The sequence below is a fragment of the Somniosus microcephalus genome, chromosome 11, assembly GCF_052327205.1.
Source record: "Somniosus microcephalus isolate GS21.2 chromosome 11, FLI_Smic_1.0, whole genome shotgun sequence".
Lineage (NCBI taxonomy): Eukaryota > Metazoa > Chordata > Chondrichthyes > Squaliformes > Somniosidae > Somniosus > Somniosus microcephalus.
The window spans coordinates 217,311,301-217,326,535 of record NC_140997.1 but is presented as its reverse complement, the minus strand read 5'-3'; the positions used below and the strand labels follow the sequence as shown (position 1 = coordinate 217,326,535).

The following is a 15,235-nucleotide window of genomic DNA, read 5'->3' as shown; positions in this document are numbered from 1 at the left end:
CAAACCCTTAAAAAAAAATTCAAATGCTGATTATTTGACTCTGCCTTTCTTGTCCACACAATGCCGTAATCGCTCAGCCATGGCTTACCTTGTCCACAGTCCTTGCTTCCAAACCCCAGAGGGCATTCGCAGAGAAAGGTCTCCCAGATAACCATGCACGTGCCTCCGTTCTTACATGGGTTTGAATCGCAGAATGGCTGTTTCATATTGCAACCTGAGGAAGATCGTGGGACCCATCAGAAACCCAGAGTTTAAGAATCAGTGTGACACAAAATTACAGAAATAGCTGGAACTATTTGGAAGACATGTCAAAACACAGATCTTTCAAATTGTAACATCTGGGTTGTGATCCAGGGATAATGGAACTGCATGCTGCATTGTACTATGGTCCTCTCACCGCCTCTTCATATTTACTGAAAATTACATCATAGCATGGCGAGGGATAAAATGTTTCACTGCGTCAGCACTAGAACAACTATGCAATCTGCACATCAATTTAGTTCCCATTTAAAGCTAACATTTCTATCCAACTTTTTTATCATTTCATTATTCAGTTCTAATGAAGAGTCGCTATCCAAAATTTTAACCTGTGTTTTCTCTCTCAAATGCTAATACCTGCAAAATATTTCCAACATTTTCTGCTTTATTTTAAACTTTTCCCATGTTAATTTTAATGATGTATCTTGCATAGGGTATAAACTGAAGTACTAAAGAAGTGTGGAGTGCAATGGCTGGAAACCCGCCCTCCACTGCTACCGCCCAGGATCCATCCCTGGCCCGTTCCTCTTCCTCATCCGGCCCCCTCCTCTTCCTCATCCGGCCCCCTCCTCTTCTGGCCCCCTCCTCTTCCTCATCCGGCCCCCTCCTCTTCCTCATCCACACGCTGGCCCTTGACGTCATCAGCAGAGATAGGTCATCTTCCAAATGTACACTGATGACACCTCTACATCGCAAACAGTCCACTTGACCCCTCTACTGCCTCGATGCTGCTGTCAGACTGCTTGCCTGACAGCCATCCTTGGAAGAGTCCCAACTTCCTCCAGCTAAACACTGGGAAGACCAAAGCTACTGTCTTCGGCCATGCACCACAAACACCACTCCTTCACCATTGACTCCATTCTGTCTCAGGATGAAATAGACTGTTGTAACCTGGGGTTCCTGTTCAACCTAGAGATGAGTTTTGAACTCCATACCCTCTCCATCATAAAGACTGTCGACTTTAAATTGCATATCATTTATCTTTGCCTCTGCATTTATCGTTAGCTTGAACTAATTTGGCAGGGGGGTGGGCCAGGATGAAGCAATAGAGAGGAGATACATGGTGGACAGAGGACTGGGAGAGACAGATAGCATTAGAATGAAGAGCAGTTCAGAAAGAGGAGGGATCAGACAGGGGGGAAATGCAAGGCAGATTTAAAATGGATTTAGACTGCATGTGTGTAAATGCCTGGAGTGTGGTAAATCAGGTTGGTGAGTCTGCAGGCACAAGTAGCCACATGGGATTATGATATACTGGCAATAACGGAGACCTGGCTTAAACAAGGAGGAATGGGCTCTTAATATTGCTGGCTACAATCTATTTAGGACAGCTGGGAAGGAAAAAAAGGTGAGGGGGGTGGAATGGCAGTATTGATCAAAGAAACTATTACTGCATTAAAAAGGGATGATATACTTGAGGGTTCAAAGACAGAAGCTATTTGGTTAGAATTAAGGGAAAATAGAGAAGCTATTACACTGCTGCGTGTATACTATAGAAACATAGAAGGTAGGAGCAGGAGTAGGCCATTCGGCCCTTCGAGCCTGCTCCGCCATTCAATGAGATCATGGCTGATCATCCAAATTCAGTACCCTGTCCCTGCCTTCTCCCCATATCCCTTGATCCCTTTAGCCTCAAGAAATATATCCAACTCTTTCTTGAATATATTTAATGAACTGGCCTCCACCGCCCTCTGTGGCAGAGAATTCCACAGGTTCACCACTCTCTGGGTGAAGAAATTCCTCCTCATTTCAGTCCTAAATGGCTTACCCCTTATCCTTAGACTATGACCCCTGGTTCTGGACTCCCCGGCCATCAGAAACATCCTTTCTGCATCTAGTCTGTCCAGACCTGACAGAATTTTATAGGTTTCGATGAGATCCCCTCAATCTTCTAAACTCCAGTGAGTATAAGCCCAATCGACACAATCTCTCCTCATACGTCATTCCTGCCATCCCAGGTATCAGCCTGGTGAATCTTCGCTGCACTCCCTCCATGGCAAGAACGTCCTTCCTCAGGTAAGGTGACCAAAACTGCACACAATACTCAAGGTGTGGTCTCACCAAGGCCCTGTACAACTGCAGCAAGACATCCTTGTTCTTGTACTCGAACCCTCTTGCTACGAAGGCCAACATACCATTTGCCTTCTTAACCGCCTGCTGCACCTGCATGCTTACCTTCAGCGACTGGTGCACAAGGACACCCAGGTCTCTTTGCACTTCCCCTTCTCCCAATCTATTGCCATTCAAATAATAATCTGCCATCCTGTTTTTGCCACCAAAGTGGATAACCTCACATTTAACCACATTATAGTGCATTTGCCATGCTTCTGCCCAATCACCCAACCTGTCCAAATCGTACTGGAGTTTCACGACATCCTCCTCACAGCATACCCTCCCACCCAGCTTTGTGTCGTCTGCAAATCTGGAGATATTACATCCAATTCCCTCGTCCAGATCATTAATATATATTGTGAACAGCTGGGGTCCTAGGACCGATCCTTGCGGTACCCCACTAGTAACTGCCTGCCACTCGGAAAACGACCCGTTTATTCCAACTCTTTGCTTTCTGTCCACCAACCAGTTCTCTATCCAAGTCAATACCTTGCCCCCAATCCCATGTGCCTTAATTTTGCACGCTAATCTCTTATGTGGGACCTTATCGAAAGCCTTCTGAAAGTCCAAATACACCACATCCACTGGTTCTCCCTTATCTATTTTACCAGTTACATCCTCAAAAAATTCCAGTAGATTAGTCAAGCATGATTTACCTTTTGTAAATCCATGTTGACTTTGTCCAATCCTGTCACTGCTTTCCAAGTGCTCTGCTATTACATCTTTTATAATAGACTCTAGCATTTTCCCCACTACCGATGTCAGGCTTACCGGTCTATAATTCCCCGCTTTTTCTCTACCACCTTTTTTGAATAGTGGGGTAACATTAGCTACCCTCCAATCCATGGGTACTGTTCCAGAGTCTATCGAGTTCTGGAAGATGACCAGCAATGCATCTACTATCTCTAGGGCCACTTCCTTAAGTACCCTGGGATGTAGACCATCAGGCCCTGGGGATTTATCGGCCTTCAGTCCCATCAATTTTCCTAACACCATTTCCCTACAAATACTGATTTCTTTCAGTTCCTCCCTCTCATTAGACCCTATGTTCTCTGGCATCTCTGGGAGGTTATTTGTGTCCTCCTTTGTGAAGACAGAACCAAAGTATGTATTTAGTTGGTCTGCCATTTCCTTGTTTCCCATTATAAATTCCCCTGATTCTGACTGTAAGGGACCTACGCTTGACTTCACCAATCTTTTTCTCTTCACATATCTATAAAAGCTTTTACAGTCAGTTTTTATGTTCCCTGCAAGCTTACTCTCATATTCTATTTTCCCTTTCTTAATTAATCCCTTTGTCCTCCTTTGTTGAATCCTAAACTGCTCCCAATCCTCAGGATTATTGCTTTTTCTAGCCAATTTATATGTCCTCTCCTTGGATCTTATGCTATCCCTAATTTCCCTTGTTAGCCATGGTTGAGTCACCTTTTTTGTTTTATTTTTATGCCAAACTGGGATGAACAAATTCTGTAGCTCATCCATTCTGTCTTTGAATGTTTGCCATTGCCTATCCACCGTCAACCCTTTGAGTGCCATTCCCCAATCAATTCTACCCAACTTGCTCCTCAGACCATCGTAGTTTCCTTTATTTAAATTGAGGACCCTTGTCTCTGAGACAACTACTTCATTCTCCATCTTAATGAAGAATTCGATCATATTATGATCGCTCCGACTGAAGGGGCCTCGTACAACAAGATTGCCAATTAATCCTTTCTCGTTACATAATACCCAGTCTAAGATGGCCTGATCTCTGGTTGGTTCCTCGACATATTGGTCCAGGAAACCATCCCGTAAACACTCCAGGAATTCCTCCTCCACAGTATTGTTACTAATTTGGTTGGCCCAATCTATATGTAGATTAAAGTCACCCATGATGACTGCTGTGCCTTTATTGCACGCTTCTTTAATTTCCCTTTTAATGCCAGCCCCAACCTCCGCCTTATTGTTTGGAGGCCTATATACCACTCCCACTAATGTTTTTTCCCCCTTAGTATTTCTCAATTCTACCCATACAGATTCCACATCATCAGAGCTAATATCCTTCATTACAATTGTATTAATCCCTTCTTTAACCAGTAATGCTACCCCACCTCCCTTTCCTTTTTGCCTATCTTTCCTGAATATCGAATACCCCTAGATGTTGAGTTCCCAGTCTTGGCCATCCTTGAGCCATGTTTCCGTAATCCCAACCAAATCATATTCGTTTACCTCTATTTGCGCAGCCAATTCATCCACCTTATTACAAATGCTCCTCGCATTAAGACACAAAGCCTTCAGGCTTGTTTTTTTTAACGCTCTTAGACCTATTAGAATTATTATTTACTGTGGCCACGTTTGATTTAAACCGTTGATTTCTCTGACTGCCACTTTTGTTTTTCTCCTTCCTATCTTTTGCTTTTATCCCTGTTTTCCTTTCCTCTGTCTCCCTGCTCAGGTTCCCAACCCCCTGCCATTTTAGTTTAAACCTCCCCCAGAATAGGCCACCAACTAGTGGGAAGGAGTCAGTGGAGAAAATTTGCTGGCAAATTGCAGAAAGATGCAAGAACCTTAGAGTAGTGATAATGGGGGCTTTAATTATCCTAATATAGATTGGGAAAATAACAGTGTAAAGGGCAAAAAGGAGAGAAATTCCTGAAATGTGTACACGAGAACTTTCTTGATCAGCATGTTTCCAGCCCAACAAGGAAGGGAGTAGCGCTGGAACTACTTCTGGGAATGTAGTGGGGCAAGAGAGCATTTGGAAAACAGTGATCACAATATCATTAGGTTTAAAGTAGTTATGAAAAAGGACAAGAAAAAATCAAATGTGAAAATATTAAACTGAAGGAAGGCTAATTTCAGTGAGTTGACAAGGGATCTGGCCTAGGAGCATTGGAATCAAAGTATGGCAGGTAAAACAGTAAATGAGTAATGGGAGGCCTTCAAAGAGGAGATAGTTCAGGTACAGACTAGCCACATTCCCACGAGGGGGAAAGGAAGGGCATTCAAAGCCAGAGCTCCCTGGATGACTAAAGATAGAGAGATTAAAATGAAACAGAAAAAAGGAAGCTTATGATAAATGTTGGGTTCGTAATTCAGTAGAGAACCAAGCTGAACACAAAAAGGACAGGGGAGAACTGAAAAAGGAAATGAGGGGCAAGGAGCGTGTGCGAAAATAGACTAGCAGGTAACATAAAAGGGAACTCACAAATAGTAAAAATAGTTTGTGCCTTTTTTTCTTCCCTCCCACATGGCAGCTGTCTTTCATTCTGCCAGCGCAATTCACACTTCATCTAGAAGGTGTTTGATAAAGTACCACATAATAGACTTGTTAGCAAAATTGAAGCTCAAGAGATTAATGGGGCAGTGGATACAAAATTGGCTAAGAGACAGAAAGCAGAGAGTAGTGGTGAATGGTTGTTTTTCAGACTGGAGGGAAGTGTGTAGTGGTGTCCTCCAGGGGTCAGTGTTGGGACCACTGCTCTTTTTGATATATATTACAGGAAACTTTGTGATATCCGGCACCGACGGGACCGGCGTGTTGCCGATCTATCAAAACTGCCGGACATACAAAGTTAATGTTGAAGCATACGGAGGTTTTCATCTCCGTATCTGACAACAAACACTGTTGCTTAGCAACAGCTTCTAAAGAGGCAGCTGCAAGCGTCTCTAGCTGAAGCTGTTGCTATAGCTACAGACCTTGCAGTGCCTGACTGGGAAAAAAAAAGAACGAGAACTAAAAAAACTTATAGAAAACGGCTCCTGATTTTTGCCGTTAGATCGAGTATTCCGGACATACAACCTCCGGATAAACCAAAGTTTCCTGTAATGACCTGGACTTGGGTATACAGAGCATAATTTCAAAGTTTGCAGATGACACGAAACTCAGAAATGTGGTAGTAAGGAGGATAGTAACAGACTCCAGGGGGACATAAACTGGTGAAATGGGCAGACACATGGCAGATGAAATTCAATGCAGAGAAATGTGACGTGATTCATTTTGGTAGGAAGAATGAGGAGAAACAATATAACGAAATGGTACAATTTTAAAGGAGGGTGCAGGAAGAGAGAGGCCTGGGGGAGTACAGACACAAGTCTTTGAAGGTGGCAGGACGAGTCGAGAAGGCTGTTAAAAAGGCATATGGGATCCTTGGCTTTATAAACAGAGGCATAGAATACAAAAGCAAGGAAGTTATGCTAAACCTTTATAAAACACTGGTTAGGCCTCAGCTGGAGTATTGTGTTCAATTCTGGGCACCACACTTTAGGAAGGATTTCAAGGCCTTAGAGAGGGTGCAGAGTAGATTGACGAGAATGGTACCAGCAATGAAAGACTTTACTTATGTAGAGACTAGAGAAACTGGGGTTGTTCTCCTTAGAGCAGAGAAGGCGAAGGGGAGATTTGATAGAGGTGTTCAAAATCTTGAAGGGTTTTGATAGAGTAAATAAGGAGAAACTGTTTCCAGTGGCAGAAGGGTCGGTAACCAGAGGACACAGATTTGAGGTAACTGGCAAAAGAACCAGAGACAACATGAGGAAAAAAATTACGCAGCGAGTTGTTATGATCTAGAAAGCACTGCCTGAAAGGGTGTAGGAACCAGATTCAATAGTAACTTTCAAAAGGGAATTGGATAAATACTTGAAAAGAAAGAAAATTGCTGGGCAATGAAGACAGTGCAGGAGAGTGGGACTAATTGGATAGCCCTTTCAGAGTCAAATGGCCTCCTTCTGTGCAGTATCATTCTATGATTCTTCATTACCCTATTTGCCTCTAAAACCCTCATCCATGCCTTTGTCACCTTCAGGCTTAATTACTCATGTGGTTTCCTTACTGACCTCCCATCCTCCACACTCCATAAATTCCAGCTCATCCAAAACTCTTCTGCTTGTAGCCTATCCTGGATCAAGTCCTACTTGCACAGCACCCTGGTTGTCACTGATTTACATTGGCTGCTGATCCCAAAATCTTATCTCTGTGTCATCCAGCCCAACAACCCCCAAAACTCTCCATTCCTTTGACTCCAGCCTCTTGTGTATTCACCCTCTTGTTGCCATTGGCAACTGTGTCCTTTTAGCTGCCTAGGTCCCGCTCTCTGGCATTCTCTGCATCTTTACCTCAGCATTCATTTTCCTCATGCCTGTGAAGTGCCTTTGGGATGCTTTTCTTTGTTAAAGATGTTATATAAACACAATTTGTTGATGTATACATCTCTTGTGGCGCTGACTATAATTCATTTATAACTATTTCAAGTTATTCATGTGATATAAATCATGTCACCCTGCAATCTGCCAGTGCTCATAATTATCCTTCAGGTCAAACAGGGTCACAAATGACCACCAGTACAAGTGATATTAAATATCAGTTGTTCTGAGCAATTCATTTAAACCATTTTAATTAACTTTTTCATTGCCTATTTTTAAATGTTGCTCTTTGATGTTGCCATACACTCCGTGCTGCAATTTTAACAGGTTCCCTAGCACTCCTTCCAGCTCTTTATTATATAACCTGATACTGACTCCCTATACTTGATCCCAATAGCTTTTATTCAATGGATTATATCCGCTTTACTATGTATGAAAGAATAATAAATACTTGAACGGGATTACAGATGGGTTTTAATTTATTCTTGGGTGGGGGGGGGGGGAAGGAGGGCGGTTGAAGACTATAAAAAAATGCTCAAGCTTCCATCTCCAATTTTAGGGTGTCAAAGGAATGATCTCAATTGAAGCCCCATTTCTTTCAGGTATCTGTTCTTCTATTCTACACTTCAGAGAAATAAATATGGTGAGAGGAATGTTTTACAAGAACACTTATCAGGGTTTAGCTGTCACAAGGCACATGAGAAATATGTCCCAGCAACAGATCTACATCATCTTAGCCCTGATAATTATATATATCTTATCATTTTATTAAAATCATCAGTACAAGTACCAGTAATCCATGAACATGACTATCATGTGACTCAAAATGCAATGCTAAACACTTTGAGGAAAATAACATATCTTTTATACAGACTGTGCACACAGATTGAAAGAGAGAGAGAGATACCCCACACGTACAAATGCAACGTCAACCAACAAGAATCAGAAGCACATAACCTCCATTACCTGGAAAGGTGCCATTATTGGCAATGTAGGCTGCCATGTCAACACGCTTGTTGTCAATGTGAAGTTCTTTCATACACCCCACAAACTCCCCGTTAACGACCGGGAAATTCTCGGGTAGGTTTGGGACACCCCCAAGCAGTAAAGGACCGGTGAGATCCAAGGACCTATTGGTAAATGGCAAATGTATAATATTATAGGATACTTTACTTGAGGAATAAGCTACATACGTATATACACTGACAGCTAGCTGCGAGACCGAGTTACAAAGCAGTTATGAAGTCTAGGGATTCTAGTAACCTCACAAATAACAGTCCAAGCTTGAGTTGAGTTCAATGAAATCTCAAGGTTTCTGAAACTTCAGAAAAAGAAATTCACTTACTGGAAATCATTGCTTAGTAAATGTTATACAATTGAAAGGTAATCCAAAATTGGTGGAAGGCCAGGTCTCAAAAGAGTCACCAAGCATCTTAGCACTACACAAACAGCACATGCTAGTACATTATCAGTACAAAAGTTGTTATGGGAAGACAAATCTATTCCAGTAACAGCAACTTAGTAGATTTTTACGGGTGAATATCCCTACTGGTACTTTTTCTAAAAGCCATTTAAGAATTATGATCTTCTAACACCACTTGGTCTATTTCTGTTTATCTCTTGGGGATACTTTTGCTTGAACAGTCAGTACTGTTGACATGAGAGAAACTGGTATTGAGGAATTATTGGGTCTAACAGTACGAGAAAAAAGAATCAACACTGGCCATCATTAACCCAAGGTCCTTCTCACGTTATTTCAAGTGTGTATGTTGGAATTCATCTTCTGTGCGCGGTCAGTTCAATGACCTATCAAGTTAGTTTCTTTAATTAAGTCTTCAGAATACTCAAATAAGGCAATTTTTTATGTCATCAGCAATAAATAAAACAAAATGAAGCCAGAGTAAATGATAATTGGGAACTGGGTGGTGCAACGGGATAGGCACTGGCCCTTCACCTCTGGGATATGGGTTCAAATCCAGCCCAGAATGATGGGATGAAAGTCATCTCTATCTGCTGAGTGTAAGGGTCCTATATAAAATGAGTAGGGACAGTCTCAACCCAGCTCCCAATGAACAAGGGCCCACATCACATACCTAGCCCCTAATTTGGCACTAATTGACAATCTTCAAGAAGAACTATTTTATTAGTCTCTTACAACAACTATAAAAATGCAACCCTATTATTTTTAGAAGCCAGCTAGACGACCTTCATAGAATCACAGAAATTTACGGCACAGAAGGAAGCCATTTGGCCCATCGTGTCTGTGCCGACCGAAAAAGAGCTATCCAGCTTTCCAGCTCTTGGTCCGTAGCCCTGTAGGTCAAGTGCATATCCAAGTACTTTTGAAATGTGATGAGGGTTTCTGCCTCCTCTTATGAAAATAATGTGGAGGTTAGTATGGAGGTAACAAATTCAAATTCATAGGGTGAAATTCATTTTGGGTAGTATCACAAAATGGGTGACAGCGAATCAGCAGCCCACACCGCCCGATTTAGCCAAAGGAAAAGAAAGCTGGCAGAGTGTGAAACAGGCCGCTGATTCGCTATCGCTTGTTTTACGCTACCGCCCACAATGAACTTCAATTAAGGAGAGCTCAGTATAAAAAAGCATTAAACTTTGTTTTGTATAAATGGTGCTATTGCAATTAAAACTCCAGAATCTTCCCAACCCCGCAGTCTCTTGTAGACCTATACTGGAGTCTGAAACAAAGTACAAATACATTACTCCCTGTGAGACTTCTCATAATTGTTTCATTGCATTCATTATTCCTTTTAAACATTATTCATAACAGAGGTTTGCTGTCTCTAGGCTCCAGGAGATGCTACCACAGGGAGGCATGTGCCATTGTTGGTCCTGCTCCAGAAAATTAGACAGAAATCAACTATTAAGGGAACGGGGCAAAATTTCACAAGCTGAACATTAATAGACTTTATCTTGTGGTTAATGCTGCTACTTCACTACTCTTCGCCAGCTGCCACTTCAAGTCAAATGAAAACCGTGTGCTGTCTGGGATTTTTGACTTGCTAGACCGTATACCCAAGGTCTCTTTGCAAGGGAAATTCTATCATGGAAAAAGGATTAAACAGCTTAATCCAATCCTGGAGGCTTTATCTGTTGAATTGAAAAACATCCAAAAGCTGGCTAAGATGAACCTCTTGAAATTCTTGCGCCTTCCAGCATGTGAGAAACATAATTTTCCAGTCTGCAGGTAAAAATTCACATGTGCTGTTTGGAAGACTGCTAGGATTGAAGGGCAGGAGAGCTCGTGCTCCAATTTGCCCTTTGTTCATTTAGGGACCTGGAAAGATATTGCTGATTGCACAGGGATTTTTTGATGTAGATTCGAGTAAGATTTGAAAATCCTTTTTGGAAGAGTTTCTGGAAGAAATTGTGAATAAAGCTTTTCTCTTTGGATTAGACTGTGCCTTTGTGCTGAGAAATAGAGGTGGGCCCTAAACAAATTAAAGGCAACCTGAAACAGGAGTTAGATTGCAGAATACAGGGAATATATTTAAATGTGTGAGATTTTAATGAACCTGCAATATTATTGAGACAGATGTTTGTTTTCTTCTCTGCTGGAAGATCAGCTGAGGTTTTTGGAAGTGACCATTTTTCCATCAATAGCATTCGGCTTTGCATGGCTCTGCTACACGTTGGAGTCAAGGCTGTCACTGGGGTTCCAGAGGGATACATTACAAAACAGTGTATCCTCAAACTACCATGAGCAACTTTATAGGCGATCCAGGGGAGTTTGGGCATTAAATTAAATCACCCAAACCACTGTGAAGGGGAACACTCATCATCAGTACAACAGGAGCATCATGAATTTTAAAAATGATTTTTCTTGTTGATTTTTGCCATAGTTCTCAGTACAGATTTATTGAGGGACTTGGAGTGACACACACAGCGATGCCACACAGCACATTAGTGAGAAAAAAGTTAAATAATCAGACACAAACAGGACACAACGTTGGAGCAGATGGTTTAAAAAGCATTTGACCAACAATCTCTCAATGGGGGCGTAAACCACCAACCACTCATCATTTGTTTACACCAAAAAGACGTTGTATAACATCAGTTATGTTCACTGGCATATTTTACACACTTACTTCTTGGAGCTGGACTGTACACCCTCTGCAGCACATGAATAGTTTCCAATATCATCCCCAAAACGGACAGCAATGGAGGTGTCACAGTCATCAACTGTTAAGATCGCCACCTTCTGCTCTGAGGGACCTTGTGCAACTCCTAATGACCCAATTTTTGGCTGAAAGAAGAATGCACATAAACAAGATAATCACATATTTGGAATTGGAGGCGGTATAAGCGGCGGCAGCACTTATTGGACGCAGCATCAGCGACGGCCGAACCTTCAACGATTTCCAAAAAAACAAGGAGTGCCGTCACGGGACAGCAGGTAGGTGATTGGTTGGTGAGTATTAAGGTTTTTTTTCTCTTTTCTCTAAACTAGGACAGTGGTTTAAATAAGGTGCATGGAAACTGTAAAGTACTGTATTAAATTTATAACTTAACTAGTTACACTGATTAATATAACTAGAAATAATCGTTGAATAAAGACTGTAACTAATTAAATAAATAAAATAAGGCTAGACTAATATATGATAGGGCATGTTGTGTGTCTGGACTGCAGTATGTGGAAGTTTGCGGACAGCAAGACTGTCCCGAGCGAACACGTCTGCAGGAGATGTCTCCATCTCGAATCGCTCCGGCTCAGAGTCATTGAGCTGGAGTGCGAGTTGGAGACACTCTGACACATAAGGGAGGGGGAGGAATTTCTGGACAGTTTTATCCAGAATGCAGTTACACCCCAGAGGAAAGCACAGGTTCAGGAAGGGGAATGTGTGACTGCTAGAGAGCCGGGTAGTGGGGATTTAGGAGAGGTTAAGAAGGAGGCCCCGCAGACACTGGTCCTGTCCGACAGGTACGAAGTACTCGCTACCTGTGAGGACAAGGAGAAAGACTGCAGGGAGGACAGCCACAATGCAGACCAAGGCACCGTGGCTCAGAAGGCTGTCCGGGGGGGAGAAAAGAGAATAGAAATGTGGTAGTGATAGGGGACTCTATAATTAGGGGGATAGTGTCCTCTGCAGCCAAGAACGAGAATCCCGAAGGGTGTGTTGCCAGGGTAAGGGATATCGCACGGCGGCTGGAGATAGGAGTAACTTGGAAAGGGAGGGGGTAAATTCAGTTGTCGTGGTCCATGTTGGAACAAACGACATAGGTAGGAACAGGGAGGAGGTCCTGCTGAAAGAGTATCTGGAGTTAGGTTCTAAATTAAGAAGCAGGACCTCGAGGGTAATAATCTCTGGATTATTGCTTGAGCCACGTGCAAATTGGCATAGAAGCAGACAGATCAGGAGAATTAACACATGGCTAAAGGGCTGGCATGGGAAAAAGGGGTTCCTTTTCATGGGTCACTGGCACCAGTTCTGGGAGGTAGGAGCTGTACCGATGGGACAGGTTCCACGTGAACCGGGGATGGGACCCGTGTCCTAACGGAAAGGGTAAACAGGGATGTGGCAAAGGTTTAAGCTAGTACGGTGGGGGGAGGGATCTACAAGAAACATAACCAGCCTAATTATAAACAAAACAGGAAAAGAGAGCAAAAGAGAACATAAGAAAGAATAAAGTAAGGGAGGACATTGATGGCAAGGAAATAAATAGAGTTATAGAACAGGAGTCTAAAAAGATGGTTAAACATAAAATGAGAGGAAATCCTATTAAAAATGAGTTAAACTGTCTGTACAGCAATGCACACAGTGTCCGTAATAAAACAGGGGAGCTGGAGGCAATTGTGCATTGCAAGGAACCAGACACAGTAGGGATTACTGAGATATGGCTACAGAAAAATCAGGACTGGGAATTAAACATTGCAGGGTATAACATATTTAGAAAAGAGAGAGGGGAAAAAGGGGAGGTGGAGTAGCTGTACTTATTAGGGATAATATAATGGCAGTAGAAAAAAGTGCCGCAGAAATCAGCAAGACAAAAATAGAATCCATATGGCTAGAGATAAGAACATAAGAACATAAGAAATAGGAGCAGGAGTAGGCCAATCGGCCCCTCGAGCCTGCTCCGCCATTCAATAAGATCATGGCTGATCTGATCCTAACCGCCAATCTACTATCACAGAACCATCTCCTGAATCTAACAGAATTAGACACACGAAATAAGAGCAGGATCAGGCTACACGGCCCCTGGGCCCGCTCCGCTACCCACAGGGCCATGACCGATCCGAACCTAGACTCATGTCCAAATTCCTGCCCGCTCCCCATAACCCTTTATTCCCTTTACTTCTAGGAAACTGTCTATTTCTGTTTTAAATTTATGTAATGATGTAGCTTCTACAGCTTTTTGGGGCAGCATATTCCATGGACCTACCACCCTCTGAGTGAAGTAGTTCCTCCTCATCTCAGTTTTGAAAGAGCAGCCCCTTATTCTAAGACTATGCCCCCTAGTTCTAGTTTCACCCATCATCGGGAACATCCTCCCCGCATCCACCCGATCCAACCCCTTCACAATCTTATATGTTTCAATAAGATCGCCTCTCATTCTTCTGAACTCCAATGAGTAGAGTCCCAATCTACTCGACCTCTCCTCATATGTCCATCCCCTCATCCCCGGGATTAACCGAGTGAACCTTCTTTGTACTGACTCGAGAGCAAGTATGTCTTTTCTTAAGTATGGACACCAAAACTGTATGCAGTATTCCAGGTGCAGTCTCACCAATACCTTGTACAACTGAAGCAATACCTCCCTATTTTTATATTCTATCCCCCTAGCAATGAAAGCCAACATTCCATTGGCCTTCTTAATCACTTGCTGCACCTGCATACTAACCTTTTGAGTTTCGTGCACCAGGACCCCCAGATCCCTTTGTACTTCAGTACTTTCCAGTTTCTTGCCATTAAGATAATAACTTGCTCTACGATTTTTCCTGCCAAAGTGCATAACCTCACACTTTCCAGTATTGTATTCCATCTGCCAAATCACTGCCCACTTACTTAGCCTGTCTATGTCCCCTTGCAGGTTTTTTATGTCCTCCTCACTCACTACTTTCCCTCCCATCTTAGTATCATCTGCAAACTTTGATATGTTACACTCGGTTCCCTCCTCCAAATCGTTAATATAGATTGTAAAGAGTTGGGGACCCAGCACTGACCCCTGTGGAACACCACTAGTTACTGATTGCCAGTCCGAGAATGAACCATTTATCCCAACTCTCTGCCTTCTGTTAGATAGCCAATCCTCTATCCATGCCAGAATATTACCCCCAATCCCGTGATTTTTTATCTTAAGCAATAATCTTTTGTGTGGCACCTTGTCAAATGCCTTTTGGAAGTCTAAATACACTACGTCCACTGGTTCACCTTTATCCACCCTATATGTTACTTCCTCAAAGAACTCCAGCAAATTTGTCAAACATGACTTCCCCTTCATAAAACCATGCTGACTTTGTCCTATTAAATTATGATTATCCAAATGTCCTGTTACTGTCTCCTTAATAATGGACTCCAATATTTTACCTACCACAGATGTTAGGCTAACTGGTCTATAGTTTCCAGCCTTCTGTCTACTGCCCTTTTTAAATAAGGGCGTTACATTAGCAGTTTTCCAGTCTGCCGGGACCTTTGCGGAGTCCAGGGAGTTTTGGAAAATTATTACCAATGCATCCACAATCCCTACCGCCACTTCCCTCAAGACCCTAGGATGTAAGCCATCA

The 15,235-nt window shown here is 42.6% G+C and overlaps 1 protein-coding gene across 1 annotated transcript in view; it reads right to left on the bottom strand.

Annotated features, from left to right (window-relative positions):
• celsr3 (cadherin, EGF LAG seven-pass G-type receptor 3) overlaps positions 1 to 15,235 on the bottom strand; it is a 383,004-nt gene that overhangs the window by 189,368 nt on the left and 178,401 nt on the right. The window contains exons 6-8 of the mRNA XM_086001957.1: positions 11,601 to 11,758; positions 8,458 to 8,621; positions 89 to 214 (exon numbers count right to left, since the gene is read on the bottom strand). Of these exons, the coding sequence (XP_085858083.1) occupies positions 89 to 214; positions 8,458 to 8,621; positions 11,601 to 11,758 (448 nt within the window). The remainder of the gene's footprint in view (positions 1 to 88; positions 215 to 8,457; positions 8,622 to 11,600; positions 11,759 to 15,235) is intronic.